The 22,503-nt window shown below is 41.7% G+C and overlaps 2 protein-coding genes across 3 annotated transcripts; both read right to left on the reverse strand.

The window, feature by feature from the left end:
- Window positions 1–6,040: 6,040 nt before the first annotated feature.
- Window positions 6,041–13,640, reverse strand: kif7 (kinesin family member 7). Of its 2 annotated transcripts, none has more exons than XM_085908434.1 (20): window positions 13,418–13,640; window positions 12,186–12,574; window positions 11,890–12,087; window positions 11,404–11,803; window positions 10,970–11,317; window positions 10,663–10,855; window positions 10,170–10,331; window positions 9,940–10,092; window positions 9,713–9,825; window positions 9,528–9,649; window positions 9,246–9,401; window positions 8,963–9,168; window positions 8,683–8,880; window positions 8,482–8,607; window positions 8,234–8,410; window positions 7,934–8,149; window positions 7,327–7,533; window positions 7,060–7,258; window positions 6,799–6,960; window positions 6,041–6,711 (listed from the first exon to the last, which is right to left on the reverse strand). In XM_085908434.1, exons 2-20 carry the CDS (start codon window positions 12,514–12,516, stop codon window positions 6,341–6,343), a joined length of 4,038 nt encoding a protein of 1,345 aa, XP_085764560.1. In that variant the 5' UTR covers window positions 12,517–12,574; window positions 13,418–13,640; the 3' UTR covers window positions 6,041–6,340. The 2 variants fall into 2 exon arrangements, with proteins under 2 accessions (XP_085764560.1, XP_085764559.1); XM_085908433.1 differs by having other exon boundaries at window positions 6,042–6,711; window positions 13,340–13,640.
- Window positions 13,641–15,215: 1,575 nt separating this feature from the next.
- LOC147059323 (fibulin-7-like) lies at window positions 15,216–21,672 on the reverse strand. The gene is made up of 8 exons (XM_085907333.1): window positions 21,537–21,672; window positions 19,112–19,271; window positions 18,840–19,010; window positions 18,609–18,734; window positions 17,339–17,524; window positions 17,121–17,258; window positions 16,410–16,545; window positions 15,216–16,179 (listed from the first exon to the last, which is right to left on the reverse strand). Exons 1-8 carry the CDS (start codon window positions 21,603–21,605, stop codon window positions 15,816–15,818), a joined length of 1,350 nt encoding a protein of 449 aa, XP_085763459.1. The 5' UTR covers window positions 21,606–21,672; the 3' UTR covers window positions 15,216–15,815.
- Window positions 21,673–22,503: the final 831 nt, after the last annotated feature.

The raw sequence follows: 22,503 nt of genomic DNA on the forward strand, positions 1-22,503 counted from the left end.
GTTTAACGTCCTGTGAACAATTTATGGAATCACACACAGTAAAAATACACATCAAAACCTTTGTTCAGATCATCAGAAATAATAAAGTACAGATTTTGGTCACCCCTTAAACCCAACACAATATAATAATGACCACAATATTTATTATTTTTATAGAAAATTTACATTTTGGTAAGTAGCAACTGTTTTGAAGTTAGTTTTCAAATTCATATATTGGCAATAATAATCATAATAATAATAGTAATAATAATAATAATCATAATAGTAAATCACTGTTATTATTCATTATTGCTGAAAATTACTTAATAATTATTATTTCAGAAATTTAGTCATCATTTCAGTGATAATTATTATTATATACTTCCTTCACTAATGAAAGCTGGTTTTAATTGCATTATAATTAAGTGATGAGCCAATTTTAGGTTTCAACGCCTCCAAAAGGGTTAAATGAAAGACTGTGACCTGTGAGAGGCCTCAGCAAGGTGACCTCATCATAGAGCTCCACTTAGTGAGATCACACACATGGCACACATGAGGCCTTAAAGATTGAATAGTGCCAATTAAGGCAGCTAGCTTTTGCATGTCCACAACCATGCAGGGAGAATGTCAAGATGGCTGGCATCTTGCTAGCACCAGTGAGCATGCATGTGCTGCCTCAATGAGGCCATGAGGCCTTCATTTGTGTGCCCTGTTGCTTTGACTGTATGCGGCTTGGACTAAAAGTAACTCATTCGAAATTGCCTGTATAATTTTTAGTATCACTGAATTCATTTTATTGTTGTTATTTGGTCACTTAACTGTTGCTTGCTCAATTGAAATCTAAAGATTACTTTTCCCATGTAAGGACTAATAGGAATATGGATTTTATTACATGCTTTCATTGCCTAGATTCTTTATTGTAGTAGAAAAAGACATATTGATTAAACCATTGTACTTTTATGCTTACATTTTTGGGCTACTCTTATTCTTTAATCTTAAAACTGAACAGAACAAAATCAATGTGTTAAAATGTGTTGTTTTTAACAAAGGAGTTTTAAGGGTGTACTTACTGTAATTTTTCAAATCCTCATTTATGTTTTTTTTTTTACTGTACCACTTTATAACAACTTTTAACTTAAATAGACTCACCTGAGGATTATCGATTCAGAAAATTGATTTGTTAATTAATTTGTTGAATATAATGTTTTTGTTTTGTGTTATTTCACATGCAGTCAATTAATTAAATGCCCAAATCACCCAATGTATTAATGACCAAAACAATGAAAGTAGGAAAAGTGAAATAGGACCTATTCAGGTAGCAGAAACTGTCATTGTGGACAAATATGGATATTACACATTCAGTACTTTAGTGATGATTCAGAAAACGGTCTTCCCAATTTTAATTCTTGAGAAGAGCCAAACTTATTCAGAAAGAAAACAGGTGGGTAGTGAATGAGGTTATTATCAGGCCTTGAGTCTCCATAAAGCCTTTTTCAAATGGTTCAATTCAAAACTGCATGAAGCAAACGTACCTGACCAGCCAGCAGCACATCTTCTGATGTTGCTTCTGCTTTTTTTTGTCTCCTGAAGGTTTGAAGGTCATTCCTACTTTCGGTTATCTAGCTTTATGATGGATGATTAACACTCATACAGCTAGATAACCAAAGACAGGAACAGGCTCTGTTCTTTGCCATCACAGTCCACAAGAGTGTGTGCATGAGTGTGTTTGCTCCTTCCTGCAAGGGGAAAGAACACAAAAAAGATTATGAAGGTGAATTTTATTGCAGGGATGTATTTACTAGCAAATTTGACAGCCCATTCATGTTGCCACATAGCATTTTACTTTACAAAGTTGTTCGAAATGCACATATTGTCTTGAAATAGTCAGGTGACCTGTTTTGAGAGAATATTACGCAAATTGATTTACATTTGTGTGTTCTTTGATGCAGACTTGTTTTGGGCTCATTTGCAGGCCCCAAAATTGTAATCATTGTTAGAATAGGCCTCTTTGGCATGGTGTGAGGCAAAGCTTAATATTAATTTGACTTGTGCCTTGAAAATATATTATTAAAAAGTACACAGTGCAATATATTTATCAGATTAAGGTAATAATAATTTCAAAATACACATTCATCCAATGCAGTACTCGGCGATAATGATGTGATGGAGTTGGGAAACGCTGAATGCATCACAAAGACACAACTGAAGATGTTATCAAAATGTTTCAAGACACAAATTGTTTCGGGATACAGGACTGTAGTAAAATATTTTTAATAAATGATAGTTTTCTGCCAGACACGCCGAGAGACATGAATTGACGTGATGACATTTTTGATCGAAACGACGATAGATTATAGGCACAAACAAGAAAGAGCACGGGAGCCGTAACTTACACGCATCCGTACAAGATGTCCATCTGCCGCAAGCGTGGAGTCCCCTTCCTCCTCCTCCTTCTTCTCCAACAGCCACCACATGTGCTCATGGACATAGAGCATCCTTCCGGTTCCAGGTGTGACAAACAGGTGATCGGATCGATACGCGGGACCACATGCCCTCGGTGGCATGAGGAGAATCTCCAGGCAGCTCTCGTTCTTTGTATCCATCTTGGGGACTTCTAGTCCCGCAAAAGGGTGAGCGATGAGGACGCGTTCAGCAGGCGCCCTCATTACTGGGTGCGGAGGCTGCGCAGTCTCTCGCGCCCTGATGATGGAGCCTTCAATGCCGCCTCTCGCCTCCTCTCGTCCTCTTTTCGCCCCCCACGAACTCCTCCCTCTGTTCCCCATGACGTCACTGAGGGAAGTCAAAGACTGGCCAATCAGAAAATGATTCCCCTCGTTTTTATACTCAATTTTTTTTGAAAATTCCAGTCAGGGTTTTGATTGGTAACTTCATCTGATTTGATGATTTCTTTTGATTCTTTTCCAACGTCGGTACGTTGTGAGAATATTTAGATGTCATGAGATGATCAAGAGGATTGATAACAGTTCCAAATTTTAGTAAATGGACATTGGCCTGTTACTAAAGAGAGCCAGCAAAGATCTGTAATGTACCTGTGAAATCTTGGTTGATACATATTAATATTTCAGGACGACTAGAAAGAAGAAATTTGTTTGCTGCCCCCAAGTGTCAGTGTTCAGAAATACTGCTTTGGAATATTGGACATTCAAGTCGTTTGATAGGTGCGCTGAATTGATTCAGAAAGTGAGGTTGAGGGCGGGTGTGGAACTTTTCACTTTGCGTGAAGCTTTGACCATGATTTTTCCCTCATGAAGTGACCTGTTATTAGCAACACCGTAAAACAGCGGTGTACCTAATGGAGTGTCCGAGTGACGTCACAGATCAAACAGCCAATCACAAAGTGGGGGTGAGGGCGGGTGTGGCACTTTTCACTGTCATTTAATCTTTGACCATGATTTCTCCCTAATGAAGTGGCCTGTTATTAGGAACACCTGAAAATGGCGGTGTACCTAATGGAGTGTCCGAATGACGTCACAGATCAAACACCCAATCACAAAGTGGGGGTGAGGGCGGGTGTGGCACTTTTCACTGTCATTTAATCTTTGACCATGATTTTTCCCTCATGAAGTGGCCTGTTATTAGCAACACCGTAAAACGGCGGTGTACCTAATGGAGTGTCCGAATGACCTCACAGATCAAACAGCCAATCAGAAAGTGGGGGTGAGGGCGGGTGTGGCACTTTTCACTTTCATTTAAGCTTTGACCGTGATTTTTCCCTAATGAAGTGACCTGTTATTAGCAACACCGTAAAACGGCGGTGTACCTAATGGAGTGTCCGAGTGACGTCACAGATCAACCAGCCAATCAGAAAGTGGGGGGTTGTTCGGGTGTGGCACTTTTCACTTTCACTTAAACTTTTTCCCTAATGAAGTGATTAGGTACACCTGTGTCCGTGTGACGTCACAGATCAACCAGCCAATCAGAAAGTGGGGGGTTGTTCGGGTGTGGCACTTTTCACTTTCCGTTAAGCTTTGGCCATTATTTTTCCCTAATGAAGTGGCCTGTTATTAGGTACACCTGAAAATGGCGGTGTACCTAATGGAGTGTCCGAGTGACGTCACAGATCAACTAGCCAATCAGAAAGTGGGGGGTTGTTCGGGTGTGGCACTTTTCACTTTCACTTAAACTTTTTCCCTAATGAAGTGATTAGGTACACCTGTGTCCGTGTGACGTCACAGATCAACCAGCCAATCAGAAAGTGGGGGGTTGTTCGGGTGTGGCACTTTTCACTTTCATTTAAGCTTTGACCATGATTTTTCCCTAATGAAGTGACCTGTTATTAGCAACACCGTAAAACGGCGGTGTACCTAATGGAGTGTCCGAGTGACGTCACAGATCAACCAGCCAATCAGAAAGTGGGGGGTTGTTCGGGTGTGGCACTTTTCACTTTCACTTAAACTTTTTCCCTAATGAAGTGATTAGGTACACCTGTGTCCGTGTGACGTCACAGATCAACCAGCCAATCAGAAAGTGGGGGGTTGTTCGGGTGTGGCACTTTTCACTTTCATTTAAGCTTTGACCATGATTTTTCCCTAATGAAGTGACCTGTTATTAGCAACACCGTAAAACGGCGGTGTACCTAATGGAGTGTCCGAGTGACGTCACAGATCAACCAGCCAATCAGAAAGTGGGGGGTTGTTCGGGTGTGGCACTTTTCACTTTCACTTAAACTTTTTCCCTAATGAAGTGATTAGGTACACCTGTGTCCGTGTGACGTCACAGATCAACCAGCCAATCAGAAAGTGGGGGGTTGTTCGGGTGTGGCACTTTTCACTTTCATTTAAGCTTTGACCGTGATTTTTCCCTAATGAAGTGACCTGTTATTAGCAACACCGTAAAACGGCGGTGTACCTAATGGAGTGTCCGAGTGACGTCACAGATCAACCAGCCAATCAGAAAGTGGGGGGTTGTTCGGGTGTGGCACTTTTCACTTTCACTCAAACTTTTTCCCTAATGAAGTGATTAGGTACACCTGTGTCCGTGTGACGTCACAGATCAACCAGCCAATCAGAAAGTGGGGGGTTGTTCGGGTGTGGCACTTTTCACTTTCCGTTAAGCTTTGGCCATTATTTTTCCCTAATGAAGTGGCCTGTTATTAGGTACACCTGAAAATGGCGGTGTACCTAATGGAGTGTCCGAGTGACGTCACAGATCAACCAGCCAATCAGAAAGTGGGGGGTTGTTCGGGTGTGGCACTTTTCACTTTCACTTAAACTTTTTCCCTAATGAAGTGATTAGGTACACCTGTGTCCGTGTGACGTCACAGATCAACCAGCCAATCAGAAAGTGGGGGGTTGTTCGGGTGTGGCACTTTTCACTTTCCGTTAAGCTTTGGCCATTATTTTTCCCTAATGAAGTGGCCTGTTATTAGGTACACCTGAAAATGGCGGTGTACCTAATGGAGTGTCCAAGTGACGTCACAGATCAACCAGCCAATCAGAAAGCGGGGGTGAGGGCGGGTGTGGCACTTTTCACTTTCATTTAAGCTTTTACCATGATTTTTCCCTAATGAAGTGACCTGTTATTAGCAACACCGTAAAACGGCGGTGTACCTAATGGAGTGTCCGAGTGACGCCACAGATCAAACAGCCAATCAGAAAGTGGGGGTGACGGCGGATGTGGCACTTTACATTTTCCGTGAAGCTTTTACCATGATTTTTGATTATTTGATTAATAGAAAAAAAAAAAAAAGGATCAGTGTGTGTCTGTGCTGGGGTTAAGTGCACTTAGGTTACACTTCCCTCTGCTGGTCAGATCTGGGTACTGCCACGATAAAAGGAAACTGTCCAGGTCAAGAGGTTCTCGCTTTACGACGGAGTCTCGCCCTACGGCGGCGGCGTGAGGCGGAAATATCTAAGTCCATTATTAAACAACGCAGTAGTAAAATCACAAATACAGTAAATATTTCAATGAAAAACACTTTAGGCCATAAATACAAAAATAGTGATGAGTGAACAAATGATAAACTGTATTAGACTAAAATATCATTTGTATTTTAGCAGATAAAATATTTTAATGTAATTTAATCTCAACCAGTTGTGAGGAACAAATATCTACCAAACCTGGCTGAATACATCTACTTCCACTGTATTTTTCACACAAGTATCTGCACTTCCACATACGTACGAAGTGTGAGTTCTTTAAAAAAACCAAAACGTGTTTTTTATGACTGACCTCAGCTTTGATCAAACATATTAAAAACACAGACAATACAATAGTCAAAGTGCTTTGTATTCAAATCAGTCCATTAAACAATTAAATACAAATATATAAAATTGCAAACAATTCTTTTTGAAACCATAGTAAACAATTTCAAAGCCATTCTACCCCCAAAATATGTTTTTCAGGCAAGATTCTTCCTCAAGTCTATGAAAGCATTGTTTGAATTGAGTGGTCCGACATTAAGGCTGCTGCGGCGGGACTCCCTTCGAGACTTCATAGCGGGCAGGGATGTCCCAACGCTGGACGAGTTCAAGCCGGTTTGAACTACTCGATTGACGGGACCGTCGGAGGTCATCGGAAGCCACAGCTCCTCCATGAGGGCGGGCTCCTCGGTGGGGAGAGAAGAGCGCCTCCATGTGGATGGAAGAGGTGCATTCACCAGCTCTCGCATTTCCTCTCTGGACTTTGGCGGTTTTTCGCTCATTGGTGTCCCTCTTCCACCATGGTTGTCCATGCTACTGACAGCGAGTGGTTTACCGTTACATGGCACCACTGGAGCAGAGCACAACAAGAGGAGAAAATTCAATTTGATTGTGACCGATCCTATTTGTAAGGATGAGAATAAGACTCGAAATGTACCTTTGACCTGCTCCTTTGGCTGGCTGGAAGAGCCGCAGAATTCCCTCAGTTTGTTGCTCAGTTCAACATTTGCCGCCTTGTAGTGGTTAAGCTCCTTGCTGAGGCCGTGAATCCATCCTTCGTACTGCCGCTGCCTTCCTGCCAGGCCCTCGTCCATTTGCTCTGTGTTGGCATGCAGAAACGAGTTTACAAATTCTCCCGCCTAAGTAAAGAATTCGCCGAAAACCGGAAAATGTCCATTTTTTGGAGGAATGGAGAAACCTCGACACTGCTGCAGTAAGAGCTGCACGCTCCTCTCGTGCTCCTTCTGCTGTTGGGTGAGCCTACGGTCGGTGTCGAGCTGCGTGCGATCCAGAGCGTTCTCCAGCCACTGCACCAGCCTCTGCTGTTCGTCCAACTGCATTTCCAGCTCGGCGAGAGCCAGCTGTAGCTTACGCTCCTCCTCGCGCAGCGACACCACCTGAGCAAGACAACCGGCATTACCGTCACTACACACTAGAGAGACGGGGGAAAAAAAGCCCCACAAACCTTGTCAAAGTACTTGCACAGCAAAGCTCTTGTCTCGGAAGCCGACAAGTAGCTGAGTTTGGCCATGAGATTCATCTCCCACTGGGACAACATGCTTGCTGATGCCCTGAGTTGCCTCTGCCTTTGGGTGATGGCCTCGTTCTTGTACTCGATGGCTGCATCCAAAGCTTCGATGGCCTCATCCAACTGGAAAAGGGTTCGCTCCTCCTGGTTGAATCCGAGAGAGAACGTTAAGGGTCAAACTTGCGTTCGGTTGGATCACCTTAATCAAACGAAAGCATTTTTATATCAAAGGACAGTGGAGCTAAACATGTTCCCGATATAGGACATGAGGTGCTACATAAATAAGATTGACTTGAGCATGAATATTCATGAGAAGAGCTCAAATGAAACACTTGTGATTTTGAAGACAAAGATTTTCTAAAACTGTATTGAACCTGCAACACAAAGCAAAAAGAAAAAAAAAAAGACACTATTATTTTGTTTATAAAATACGTTTACATAAAAACAAACAAAATATATATTTTGGCATTGCCCCTACTGAACCTTTGCTAAAAATGCTTTTTTTGTGTGTGTGTGCTAAAATGCTTAGCGTGCAAAATCTGACCTCAGGTGAGAGTAGATTTCCTTGGCGCAACTTATCATCCAGCTCCACTCTCTGTTTAAGCAAGGAATCTTTCTCTTGACGCAGGTTTGAGATTTCTTGTCGAATCTGTTGCGAGTCCTGAGCGCTGCTGCTGCGAAGGAGACCGTTCCTCTCGCTCAACTCGTGCTCAAGGGTCTCGATGCGTCCTGTTAGAGTCACCAGATCTTTACTCAGTGCCTGCAGGGAGGACAAATGAAGTATCCCGGTGAAAATATAGCCTTGTAGTATTTCCTCATGCTAGTTGGGTTTCTGCTTGAATACCTGACTTGAACGAAGTCTCTTGGTCTCCAGACCACTGCGCTCCTGTAGCAGGGCTTCTTTCTTGGCGAGGATTTCCTCTCGTTTGGTGAGCTCGCCTTCCAGACCTTCGAGTCCTCGTCTTTGCTCCAGTACACGCTCCATTTCCTCATCCAACCAACGTTTCTGCTCCTCTATCTTCTGCGTGGCGCCAAATGGCATGGTCAGTAAGCTTTCATCACGACAGAATGATGTTCTTGTCCAATACAAACCTGTTGCTCCTCCAGCGAAATGACGGAGCCGTTGCTGCCGCTGCGTCTCTGCCTCTGGAAAGCGGCAATCTCTTCAGTCTTGATCTTCAGAATCTTTTGTTGTTGCTCATTCTTTATCTCCAGTTCCTAATGAAGAAGTAGTGAAGAACTCATTTTGATGAACATCAAAATATTTGTTTGAAAGTAACAAAACAAAAATACCTTGACTCTGTGAGTTCTACGCTGCATCTCAGTCTCCAGACGGCGTTTCTGCTGACTTTCCTGACGTAGTCGCTTCTGCAGAAGCTCCTGCTGCTGCCTCATGGACTGAACACTTCGCTCCAGCTCGAGCACCCGGCGCTCGCTTTGCGCTGGCAGATTAGCCAGATGGGCCGTATCCCTCTGACGTTGACTGAGAACCTTGGACAAAAAGAGTTTCATTGCAAAAAACAAAAAAAGCTTCACTGTCAAACTGGATTTCCTGACCGGATGCCAGACAAACCTGAACTTTGCTCTGAGCGGCCGCAATCTTCCGTCGACACTCCTGAGCTCTGGTCTTGTCTGTTGCGCTGATCTCTCTCTCTTGTCTCTCCAGCTCCTGAAGTTGCCTTTGGGCCTCGTGGAGCTCCTGCCGGGCCTGCGCGGCTTCGCTTTCCAAAGCTGCGATCTTGTGACTGTACTGCCTGTTCAAGGACTGAGCATCCTTGCCTAGAAAATCACATCCAGCGTGGAGAAATGTTGCCACACAAAAGGTTTGAGGCATGCTTTTTAAGAAGATTGTGTACCAGTTTTGACCAGCTCCTTGATGAGCTCTTCTTTCATTCGGATAGTGACCGACAGCTCCCTTATCTTCTGCTGGGCCTGAAGAAGACCCGACTCCGAAACACCTTCGAAGCCCCTCAGAGCATCGCGTACAAATGTCTCACCCACACTGGAGTTGGCTGAGAAGTAAAGGAAGAAAATAATACTATGACTGATAAATTCAATTTGCACTGAGCTGAAAAGGAAGTTTTGAGGCCCAAACAAAATGTATTCATTTCACACCAAAGCGGGTATCTTAAACTTACATGCTTTTCTGGTTATACTGGGACGTTGGTCGAGCTCAAGTAACTGAGACGTTAGCCCTCTACCGCCGACTGCTCGTCCACCCAAGAGCATGTCTTTCTTGGTCCAGGTTTGGTTCACCTGCCTGTCAATTAATCGGTTCAATATTTGATCTCGCTCGCTGCAAATTGTGATTTCAAAAACAAACCTTTGTCTCACTCTGGGATGGTTACACTGCGCGACATCTTCATTGAGCCCGTGAATTTCTGCCGCACTTGAACTCATCTGCTCCTCACAGAAAGAAACATCCAGAATATCATTCTGTAAATACAAAGATGCAAGTTTAGATGTCAGCTTAGGTACACCTTTACTATGATGTCATTTGAAAGATAATTGTTAAAAATGGTGTATAAAAAAACTGTTATGATTGCTTACCTGTGAGCCTCCGTTTTGGTTTGGTTGCACGGAGCTAATCGGGGCTGTGTGAGGCCGTGAGCACAAATTACGGCCTAAGCCGCGTACGTCGGGACTGGCTAGGAGACACTGCAACTCTGCAATCAGGTCCTGTTGCTCCTGAAGCTTATCACTCTGGAAGAGAAAACATCCTGTATTATAAGCAGACGCAGCAAAGAGCATCACTTGATCAGAGCTGTGCTTGATCAGACCTGCAGCTTGTATTGCTCCATAGCATCCTCCAGAGCTGCCAGGAAATCAGTATTCTCTCTCTCCAGACGCGAGACCTGCGCTTGAAGCCGGACGACATCCTTCTCTCCATCCTTGGCACAGTCACGCTCATAGCTCCACTTCTCCTCCAAAGAATCGGAATCCTGGGCCCACATGGTGGAAAGAGATGACCATGTTGCACATGTTTGTATTTATGCATATTTTTGGAAGCTGACGTTTTGTTTTTGACCAATAAAAGCTTGCGTAATACTGATTCTACTATCCATTTGAATTTTTGGTGGTGATGTTTCAGAAAAAAAATCCACCGTTTACTGAACCTAAACCTTAATTTATAAATATGACTAAATATATGACTATGTCGTTATTGTGCTGAATTGCTTTGAATCTCTGCAAATAGTATTCTGAGGAAATCACAATGTCCCATCACTGGTCAGCTTTCGTTGCATTATTTCCAAGGTTTGAGTGAAAACCCACCTGGTTGTTAACTGCAGGCCTTTCCCTTCTTAAAGCAAGGCTATCGTCTGTGGAGCTGTTCTCGATACCGCTGTCCGGTCCAGATGCGGTCGTCAGACGACTACGTTCCTCCTCCACGGAGCAGAGCCACTCCTTGACTTTCAGACTGTGTTCCGTCGTCAGCACCCCTTCACTTTGCAGCTCGCGTAGCAATCTAGCACGTTTCCAGTACATGCATTGATAGATCAGACAAAAATGGAGGGAGAAAATGATGCACTGAGCAGATGACATCATCGATATTTGTACCCGAGTTTCTTCAGTACATCACCTGTAAGCAGTGTCTGCGCAGGTTCGATAGTGGGCCCCTTGCGCTTGCAGTCTGCTGATCTCGCCTTCGCCAAGTCGCGGCCTCCTGTTGGGATCGGCGTGAGAAATGATGCGGGTCTCTGAGCGGTGGCGGTTTTCCAGGGCTCGACGAAGAGCCTTGATTTGTTGCTCCAGCCCTTCTACGCGATCCGGCTCCCGCTTGCAGTTGACCGTGGCCCGGTTCTGAATATTGCGGGCCCTCGTGGCGTAGTTTAGGGTATTGAGGCTTTCGTCAAAGTCTGACGACGACGGGCTGATGCAGGCTACCATCAGGGTTTTGGAATTTCCTCCTAGAGAGTCTTTTAGAATCCTGTGTCAAACAGTAATGGAAAAAAAAAAAATCAAAACGATATATTTCAAATATATATTAATAGTAGGGTGTGACCAGAAAAGCACCTTGTGATTTTTGAATCTCGATACGGAATGTGAGAGCCTTTCCTTTTCGGGTCCCCGAGGGCTCCGATAACATTTCCGAGGGCAAGAAGGCCGCTGTTAATCTGTATGCTCTCCTTCAGTCTTTCTCCAGTGTTGCCCGTTCTCAAGATGCGCTCAGAGCCGGCCAAGTCCACAAAATGAAACTTGGAAGACAACATTTGGGGTCCGCCACCAGCGGCGCTCCCGTAGAGACGCAAACCTCCCCGCCGCTGATCCATGTACAAGGTGAAAATTGTGTGCGATCGGCTGGAGTTTGGATTCATTTGAGTCGCGCCAGTGTGTCTGGCCGTGTTTCCCGATTCCAGTAAACTCAACACCTCGTCAAGACCCTCCACGACGCACTCCTTGACCCCACACAGCACTGCAGAAATCAACGAGATCAAACGCATAAATCAGATTTAAAATTCCAATTGCAACAACAACATAGCTTGCCTTAAATTTCATTACCTATGTTGCCCTTATCTTCCCGAATGTGGATGTCCTTGCTGGCAGTTTCCACCTCCAATAAGTCCTTGAATTCCTCTTTGTAGACCTCCAAATAGGACACTCGGACAGAGAAGTCCGTGAGGTCGTTCTCATCCAGCAGCTTGAATACATCCGCAACAGCGCGGGGAATGATGCCTTGCTCTTCATCTCGAAATGATGCTGAACCAAAGAAAGTGCAGCTTAGAGTCAGCGGGACGGTTCAAAGCACATCAAGCTACCGAGCACGTTTCATGACTAAATGCAGGTAAACAACTTACATATGTTAGCTTCTCCAATGGTGTAAGTCTTGCCCGAGCCTGTCTGACCGTAAGCAAAGACCGTTGCGTTGAAACCTTGGAAGAAAGCATCGATAAGCGGCTGGACAGCTGCAGAATAAACCTCATCTTGGCAGCACGTTTCTTCAAATAAAAAGTCACAAAGAAAGTGTCTGTCGTGACCCAGGGTGACCCGCTGTAGTTCCGGGTCCACAGTGATGCAGCTCTCGTGACAGCGGAGAAGTTCTTTAGGTAGCAACGGACGCACTCGGACTGCCACTTGAACTGACGAATATTCTCCTTTGCCCTGGCCGCCGGGCACTTTGGGAGACATTTTGCGACAACGTCGGAGCTACGACTGTGTCATCGTGGGGCGATCACAGAACATCAGGCTGGAAGATGCAAGAATAACGAGTTGATGCGTGGAAAAACAACATGAAAAGAAAATAAAGCTGTCATTGCATTACTAATACAGTCAACCATTATTATTATTATTTACACTTCATTTGTTGATATTTCTGTGGAAAAATGTGGAATATGATTTCAGAAATGTGAAATCCTAGCAAATAGTAGATGCCTATATGTACTGATTAAAATGGGATAAACGTTGGCAGAATAATATGCGATATATAAATATAATATTATATATATATATATATATATATATATATATATATATATATATATATATATATATATACATATATAATATAAATATAATATTAAATAAATATAACTTTCATTTATTCTTAAGATGTTTTCTTAACACACTTTGCTCCTAATCCAATAGAAAAAACTATCGACGGCGCAAAAAATCTTACATTTGACAATCTTATTAGGTGAGCATTAAAAAAAAAAAAAAGTTAAACCAATGTTTGTTTGCAAAATGTAATTATTTCGACGCACTCCATGGAAGACCATGCGTGACTAAGTACTGATACATTAAAGTTAGCATGTTGGTAATTAAGTACCATTAAGAAAAGAAAATGATCTGTCGACGACGGCACTGAAAGTCGTCATTTTACTTCTTCAAGTCGCGAGATGCGCTTGTCGTGTTTACCAAAAAGCTAAGCTAACGTTCCAAGCTAGTTAGCAACAGTGGGAACAAAAACAAGGGAAACGTGAGACTTTCCAACAAGTTTTAGAAAAAAACTTACTGGACACTGTGGACTGGAGCGATATAAAGCGTGCAGCTATTTGGGTTGAGATATGATGAATCCTTTGATGTTACTTACTTGGATGTTGTTCAAGTTAATAATGGTTAAAGGATAAAACTTTTTTTTTCCTTGGAAAAATGGAAGTGTGGGGGGAAGTCTTTGGGAGGAGTCGGGGAAAAGTTTGGGATTGTTCTTTTTTGAACATTACGGTTAAGCGTTTTGCGCTCGCTCCATCCGTCCCTTTTCCGCATCCTCATCCTCATCAAGCGTAATTTACATATATTTATTTATCCATCCAGGATGTATCGATGGATGGATTTCAGTATATATCATTTTTTGAATGGTTGTTTTCAGCCAAACCTTCGCCAGCCTGTTTTTATAGAACTATAGTAAATATTTAGAATTTAAAATGACTTAAACGCTTGTATGAAACACAATAATTTAGTAAAAGATGCACCGCAGTTTTAAAAATAACTAAATTATTAAATAGTTTTGTAAAATTCGAGACGTTGTTAAAACACACAAACACGCACACTCGCCCAGAGAGACATCATGAGTTCATGTTGTCCTGCGACTAAATCTAGATGTTGAAGTAAATAAAACATTGATTTGTCTATTAAAGCGAGATGGAGATTATTTTGGCAGCGAGTGTGTGGAGTTTTGATATATGAACAGAAGGGGGCGGTGTTGTTTCGCGTTTTAACATCCACTGAAAAAAACGTTGTTTTCTACGTTGCTTTGCCTTATGCAAAATGTGTCAACGTTTAAGCGACATAAAAGACATATTCAAAAAAGAATGAGAAATAACATTAAAATAACAGCAAAAAATCTAGTTTTTAAGTGCAGTAGGCTTAATTCATAATTAGTTTCTGAGGATCAATCAATTCATTCATTACTTCATTCATTACTTCGTGCAGACTTTCTCAAGTCAAAAACTCCCAAACCTGTTGATCCAATTCATTTCTATACCCTTCAAATAATGCACAAAGCATAAGATACCATATAATATCCAACAAATGCTTAATGACCAAGAAGTCAAATACAACCTTAAGAAGGACCAAAGAAACAACATGCCTGTACCACTCTTAAAGACATGTTTATGTTTCAAAGGGAAAGGGTTAATCCCTGAAAGACAGATGCGAGGCTACTCATTTGAGATAGAGGGGGTGGAAGATTAAGAGAACTATTTTGCAATGTAAATAAAAACAGTATTTCCATTCAGTCAGCATCTTTCATGCACTGATGACGATCCAAATGTTCTCCGTCTCCCTTCTGCATCTTTTCTGTGTTCAGCATGCAGCTGAATATTTGTGTTGTCATGAGCCAATCCCAGCCACAGCTCAGAGAACCTGAACACATTCCTGTTTGCTAGCAATATTCACATCTAATTCATACGTACATGTTTGTGCTCGGCAGGTCTTGATTAAAACATTGCACAAATTTACAAACCATTTATGAGTATGTGTACAGTAGATGGGTCAGACACACCATGCACTATGTGAACATTTTGCCCAGGCGTGGTTATTTAGGTGAATTTAAGCAACTAGGTTGTTGGTGTACTGTAAGAACATAGTAGCTCTTTGAGCAGCCTCTATTTGGTGCTCTGTTTGTAGAACAGCTCTGCTCTGTGGACTTTTTCAACAGAAAGTGTTGCAACAACTCACATGCACCTCTCACTTCCATGAAGACCAAATTCAGAGAAGACCTGCACACCATCTTTCCACATATAAACTAAGCACACATTTTTCCCTACACATTGTAATCTATTTAAAACGTTTATCTTTATTTGGGAGATGTAAAATGTTCACATTTCAATACATACGCACATCGGAATTAAAAGCATTTATGATATCAATTTACATTTGAGGCAACAAACTTCAGAACGTGAAGAACGAGTGCTTTAATTAGTTAACACTTTTAATTGGAACGTCTATAACAGCTTTCCCAACCTTTATTGGGCATGACAAATTTTACATTAGAAAAATCTCACTGCACACCAGTAAACAAAAACATCACAATTAGTATATATCTACTAAAAAAAAAAAATCACAATCTGGTCTCATTTTACTGACAAATTGACTTTTTGTGTAAAATGTCGGTCAGTTTAACTTAACACAAATCTGTTGTTAAGTTATAAGACTGGCCAGCGGCAATACACAGGTTTATTGTAGCCTATTCCATTAAAGAGCGTTTCATTGTTTGCTGGCATACATACTAAAGACAAGTAAACGTGTATTTGTAATCATTTAAATCAATTGAATTTATTCAATGGAATGGAATTATTATTTGTTTACGTGGTCTACACAATGTTTTGCCGAATACATGAAAAGAATTACACCATATTAGCATTCGTTTAGCAATGCGTGGATATCTTCGAATACAGCCAAGCAGCAGTGCAAGAACATCGTTTCTGTTTCTGTTGAATAGCATTAAGTCTGCAACTTTTGACTGACTTGACTCCTACCCATTTTTTGTTTTAGAACTCATATGGAGAAACAAACATGGTGACTTTGGTGATGTACCTGCCGAGCTGGACTCTTCTCTCCAGCTCACTCATCTCCACCTCAGCTTCCAGAGTGGCAGGGCCCTGCACTGGGCTGCTCAGCATCAGCTGACCTGTCAGGCGATCCGAACGCTGGACTGTGAAGTGGCGCCGAGCCTGCCTTCCACCCAGCAGAGAGAAGCGAAGCGTGTCACCTATTGGACGCAACGCCGAAACCCGGAACATGACACGGGGGGCTGACAGGTTGGACACGACTGCCAGGTAATGGTAGGAGAAGGAATTTGGAGCCTGAGAACACAGCTTGTTATCCACAGGGCATGGATTTCGCTCACAGCGCCTTGAAAGAAACAATAACAAGAGTACTTGTTGACATTGTTTTTCATACAATGCAAGAGCGGTACAATTTCTTTTTTTTTGTCAGGGTCATTTGTTATCATCATTAATATTCATTCTTCTGGTTGTAGTGGTCCGGAGTTAAATAAAAACATATTTTTCAATTGAGTTTTTTGCATTGTAGCTCAAATTGCATTTATAGTTTTGGCCAGTGAGTGCATATGTCAGTCTCACATGGGTGATGTTTTGACGTAAGTGGCGTGAGGATTTTTCGGACAGTCCACGCGAACACACTGGAAGCCTCCGTATGTGTTGATGCAGGTCTGCTCCCTGGTGCAGTTATTTTGTCTACTGGCACACTCATCAATGTCTGCAAGAAAGCAGAACACAACAAGGCAGGCACCAAAGTGTCATTCATCATACTTGCATGAGAAATCCATTTCGATATATGGAAACATACTGAAGGAGGCATTTATTATGGTAACTTTCTACAGGTCCTCCATTTCACCATGACATCATCACATGAACTCCATACCTTCATCTCACACAATATGATCAGCCGGAGGAGGATGGGGACTTACCGTATCCAGCAAATAGTCCATTGTTGAATTAACTTCCACAGAGTTGAGATTGAAGACTTTTTCAGAGTTTCCATAAGTGCAAACTCTCCAGCGTTAAATCAATACTGTTTAACACCGGGGAGAGACTACATATTTTAGCTCACTAAGCAGAGTTAGATTAACACTGCAGGAGTCGACAAGTATAGACTCAGACTTATTTCTTTTCTCTCTTACTCACTTTGACTTGTTTTAGTTGAATTAGTTCACAAGTCAGTGGTGCCCAATAGATTGAAAAAAAACCCAGACGATTTAGGCCGTGACGATGCAAAGTGCACACCTTTGCTCCATATGGTGCTTATACAATTTGGACAAGATAAAAATGCACCTTTACAGCTGCGTCCGTCGCGGGTCACATTGTATCCAGCGGGACAGGTGCAGCGATAACCCCCAGCGGTGTTAACGCATGTGTGTAAACACAGTCTCCCGGCCTGTCCATTATGAAACAGCTCACATTCATCGATATCTGTAATGCACAACACATAACACGCAAGGTGAAACCGAGGCGCTTGATGGTTTCCTTTCGACACCGCTTATTAGTCATACCGGTGCAAGTGGTGCTCTCTCTGCCGGAGATGGTGTATCCTGGCTCACAAGTGCAGTGGGTGGTCCCCTGCACCGTGCTGCAGCGTGATGGACGCACAAAGGAGCCAGCCGTGTCGGATGCCAGTGTAGCAGAGGCGGCAGAGGTTGGGGATGTGGCGGCCGAAGTGTTTGTAATGGTGCTAAAGACTGTGGAGGAAGTCAGAAAAAGTCATGGGAAGCTGGAGTTTTTTTTAAAATGAGTTTTAGTTTTTTTTTTTGTGTGCAGTCCGGCTGTGATTGTGCAAGTTTATTTATTTATTATATTATATTATATTATATTATATTATATTATATTATATTATATTATATTATATTATATTATATTATATTATATTATATTTATTCATTTATTTATATCGGTTTATTTATTCAAACATTAAATGACATCGGAGCACGAGATGTTTGAATATGCAGGAGAACTGCAAACAAACTTGAAAACATCTTTTTTTTTTTTTTTTTTTTCTGCTTTGCTCCATACAGTGCCAGCACATAAGCCTACTAGCCACAGGGAACAGAAAAGCCCACGCAGAAAACTCAGAGTGCTCACTACCCACTGACTGATTTCACCTTCAAATTGATGGAGAAACAAAAACAACAACGAAATAAACTAGGTTACAGAAATAAGGTCTCTTTGTATTCCGCAGCTGTTTGTCAACCACTCACCAAAAAACTGTCCAGGACTTCAGGCTTAAATTCAATAAATCCTAGAATTGGCTCATATTGGCAAACCAAACCATTGAGCAGAGTAATCTTCTTTAGTACCTAGGGCATTCCAGGCTAAAAAAAAGTGTTGTTTCTGGATTTACATAAATCTGTGGTAGACTTTAAACAGCTAATTCATTAGGTGCGATGCACATCACAAAAATTGGATCAACAGGACTGTGTATCCGGTACATATGAAAAGTCTACACACCCCTGATCAAATATCAGGTTCTTGTGATAATCTATCGCTGTATAAAAAAAAAAAATATAAGCAAAAGTTTCAACATTGGTTTCATTGGCTCGTAACACATTTTTCCACATGGGTTTTGGAGATTTTATGGTTCACCATGGTTCCAAAAGGGATGTTTGGTAAAAACAACCACTAATACCATTAACCATTAATATTGTATATTGCAGTAGTGTCGAACTGCCCTGCATCATAGATTTTTTTTAATTTATTTTAATCACTGAATAATGTAAAAAAATACAGTACATCTATTCCATGTCCATCTCTCACTATGATACATACATGTTGGCACGGGGCTTTGGCAAGTTTCTCCAGCCCAGCCTTTAGGACAGATGCAAGAAAACTGGTTAACGTCATCCAAACACGTTCCACCATTCAGGCACGGGGTGGACGCACACTCGTTGACTTCTGAATGAAGACAAGGCAAGATAAAAGCGGTCAGCGTGAAGAAAATAACAGCAGAATATTTCAAGGTTGATTTCACCCAAATCCGATAATGTTGCTCGCATTCACCTTTGCATATTGTCTGCTGGCCGCTCCAGCTCAGACTTTCCTGACAAATTCTGCTCTCTGTTCCCACAAGTTCATAGCCAGGGTCGCACAAAAAATGAACCTCATGGCCCACGCTGTGTGATTTACCCAGTTTCCTCCCATTGTAAGGCACATCCAGTTTGGGGCAGGTACCTTGTGGAAATAATCAAACCGACCACGAATATTTAGAATGTTGTACTAAATGAGTACTGTAGTATTTATTTAAAATTGTTGTTTCCCTGTTTAGGACTTACTGTTTATGGTTCTCGTAGAGTGCTTCCCTGTGCTACTCTGTAGTAGGTTTACTTTCTTCTTCAGGTTGCGCAGACTCTGCACGTAAGAGGCTTCATGAGCTGAGAGAAGTTTCTGGATCTGTTTCAGGGATCCTTGAATTTCCATTCTGCTAGGACACTCCTGGAATCCAAGAAGACCATTGTTGATTGTTAGCACTCAGGTCACAACATTTCACTTGAAGCAGATCCCAGTACCTCAAAAAAATCATTGTAACAAAAAAAAAAAAAACTCCAAGTATGTACAGTATACAATATTCAATTCATATTCACATTGGTCAATTATGACTTAAGAGGCAGTGGGTCAGAGCAAAAATGCAGTGTCAATGTTGGGAGTGAAAGCTCCAAATCAACTCTTGTCGCAAATGTGAGTTTGTTGAACATCATCTAGTCTAGTACAGACTTGTGCTGTTTGATATTGAAGTCAACATACTTGGATCAAAGTCTGTTTGTCCAATGGAAGTGTTTACATGATGGAATGTCTACTCTCACAATCATGTACTGTAAGTCAGAAACGGAATGTTCCCAGTTTACTTGTCAGATGTGGTGTGGTCAGGGTGAGTTGGTGGAGAGAAAAACTGATGTAACTGTGTCATGTCATGGGGTAATGAGTAGATACAGCAAAACCTATATAAATGAGAAGCACGTGCAAGAGCTGTAAAAATGAAGTAGCATTGAGCATACACAATGTGATTTGTCAAATCTAAGATGCATTGCGTTTTTTTTTTTTGGTGTGCCTTTACATATTGTGTTTGAATTTTTGGGGAAAAGTTATCCCGACATATCATCTATTCAGCAATGCCGTTTTGAAGATTCGGAGTGATTTAAGGACTGCCCTGGAGGCACTCACAAAATGGAGTGATGCCATATAGTATGACAAAGCTACTTCCAACTTCGGGGGATTCTAGTGCACTGCTAAAACCACTTCCAATTCCATCACTCAGTTTTGCACTTTCAGTCGTCCCTCCAATTTTTTTGATGAAAAGATCACAGCGACCGATTGTGCAAAACACATTTTTTGAACAACCATCACCACGGAAACAACAAGCCGGACTGCTGTCCTGCTCGTGTACAATTCCCTAATGGGAAAAAAAAACCAACCAGCAGTCGCCATACAAATGGCTCAGTCATCCCGGGAGAAATAGCTGCTTGTGTAAAGCGCTACTTGAAATCACCATGAAGGAAGAAAAACAGAATGTTGTGTTGCTGTACTTTGCTTGGAAGATTTCAATCATTGACCCATGCCTTTCATATCCAGTGTTTACAATCTCGGTAAAGTAGTCAGTCGAAATTGCTTCGAGAATTATCATTCTCACTGAAGTCGTGATGAATGCATGTATTTTAAAAAGACAGGACTACCGGGCGAGTTCTTCTTGCCTGATTATTTATTTATTTATTTAATACAAACTTCATTGGCAATTTTTAATGCCTAGTTGACTTGTGTTAGCTGTTATTTATTCGACAAGTTGCCGTCAGCTAATTGGGATTTTAGTCGATCAGGTCGTAATGCTCACATTTGAGAGACACTCTTACTTATTTCATTTTATTATATGGAGTATATGTGAGGCTTTTGGGTTGTACTTTATTAAAACTGCATTGTACTGCAAGATGTTAATAATTTAGTTACCTCAGGTAGCTACTCTTAGTGCGATGCATTTCGACAGCACTGTGAAATAAAATTCGTCACTGACGCTGTCAATCAAAACTGACAAGATAGTCCAAGATACTACAAAGGTACTTTTACTTTGAAACATTTCTTGAAATATTCGCTTCTCGCCCCTTGCCCTCCTCATTCAACGGCACAATTTCCCCCCCTTGCCCTTCCACCTCATACATTTTTTTCAGCCAACCAAAAAATGTCTTTTCCAGCAACAGTTACGTAAGAAGAGTCAATATTTGTTGGAAACATTTCTGATCTGGACAGCAGTGAGGTTTGGAGAAGCTTCAATCATTAGGGGCTTGGCTGGTGTTTATAGTGTATTTGTCAAAGGCCTCTTTCTACCACATTTCACATGTATGGTTGACGTTAGCACAGCGCGTAGGAGGCATGCAGGTATGCGCCGCAAAATTGTTGTACACTCTCATATTTCTATGTACTTCATCTGTATGAATGAATGAATATTCTGAACAAGCAAACTGTACAATCATTCTCTCAATTGTACTCTGTATTTCCTTTTGGACACAAACTGTTCAGAAAAATAAACAATGTGGTAATTCATGAGTAAACGTTTGAATAAGAGGCTTTGACAGCCAAATATATTAGACACCGATATGCGGAATTCAATCTAGTGCTGATGCGCAAAGACTCATACAAAGTTTGCTTTAGTTTTGTGATGCCAGGCACACAATATGAATTAGTTTAGACTCCCTAAAAATTTGGTTGGCTTACCTGGCCAGACGTGGGATGCAGAGAACAGAAGCCAAGCAGAGTGACGATAGTAGTGAGTGATACAAACATGTTTCCGCTGTAATCAGTCCAACGTGGAGCCCGTGATCAGACCTGTGATGCCTGAGGCAGTATGAACTTGAAGTGGGCAGCCCAACACAGTGGACACCTCCAGGTGAGTGAGAGACCACACTTGGCCAAGTCACAGTGGAATGTTGGCTTCAAGAGCCAGGAGCCAATCAGAACATGGATATGCTCCCTTCCACTTAACAAACAATTTGGCATGTACTTTACAGTTTTTATTTATGAATAGGAGTGTTGGTTCCAAATGGTACTTATGTATTCTTTAACCACATCGTGTGTCATGCAAACACGAAACAACTAATACTTTTGAAATATATAAAGCAACGTTTTTATGGTGATGAGTCACATACATACCTTTTCTATAGAGCGCAAACCATGTCATTGTACATCCATGAAATTTACAACCATTTGCCTCTCGGTGGCTCACAAAGGTTCTTTTTGGTTGTGTTTTACCTGACAAAAGACCTCAGTGGGAGGTTGTGTCTTCTGGCTCAGCCATAAGTCACAAAGCCCCTGAGTCAAGCAGAACAAAAGTAACAGGTCAGCGTGTCAGTACGGTGTGATGTTACAAGTGATGACAGACACGGAAAGGGCTCATTTGCACAATTTGCACATGATGACTCATGCATCCCGCACACAGTCACAACAGCATTTGGTACTTTTTAGTATTCATATCAGGATCTGCTTCAGCCAATTACATTTGTCTGTCTTATTAAGGCAGAGCCATTCAGAATAGAATTACATGAATGGTTTCATTTCAGTGACTACGAATCTAATACTCATTAATAATTGCAGCTATTTATCTTTTAAAAGTGTGGCCTCATTTTAAGTAATATCTAATAATAATAATAACTAGAATTTGCAATTTCTGGAGAAATTGCGTGTG

Source organism: Syngnathus leptorhynchus, chromosome 3 (assembly GCF_054491065.1).
Source record: "Syngnathus leptorhynchus isolate UIUO chromosome 3, UIUO_Slep, whole genome shotgun sequence".
Taxonomy (NCBI): domain Eukaryota; kingdom Metazoa; phylum Chordata; class Actinopteri; order Syngnathiformes; family Syngnathidae; genus Syngnathus; species Syngnathus leptorhynchus.

What these genes read in the sequence shown, in the direction of transcription:
- kif7 (XM_085908434.1), bottom strand. Translation starts at nt 12,516, where the DNA reads ATGTCTCCCAAAGTGCCCGGCGGCCAGGGCAAAGGAGAATATTCGTCA. An exon ending in CATCCCAGAGTGAGACAAAG is followed by an intron (nt 9,650 to 9,712) that starts GTTTGTTTTTGA and finishes ATTAATTGACAG; the next exon opens with GCAGGTGAACCAAACCTGGA. An exon ending in TTTCGCTGGAGGAGCAACAG is followed by an intron (nt 8,411 to 8,481) that starts GTTTGTATTGGA and finishes GGCGCCACGCAG; the next exon opens with AAGATAGAGGAGCAGAAACG.
- LOC147059323 (XM_085907333.1), bottom strand. Translation starts at nt 21,605, where the DNA reads ATGTTTGTATCACTCACTACTATCGTCACTCTGCTTGGCTTCTGTTCT. An exon ending in CCAAAGCCCCGTGCCAACAT is followed by an intron (nt 17,525 to 18,608) that starts GTATGTATCATA and finishes CTTCCTCCACAG; the next exon opens with TCTTTAGCACCATTACAAAC. An exon ending in TACGTCAAAACATCACCCAT is followed by an intron (nt 16,180 to 16,409) that starts GTGAGACTGACA and finishes GTTTCTTTCAAG; the next exon opens with GCGCTGTGAGCGAAATCCAT.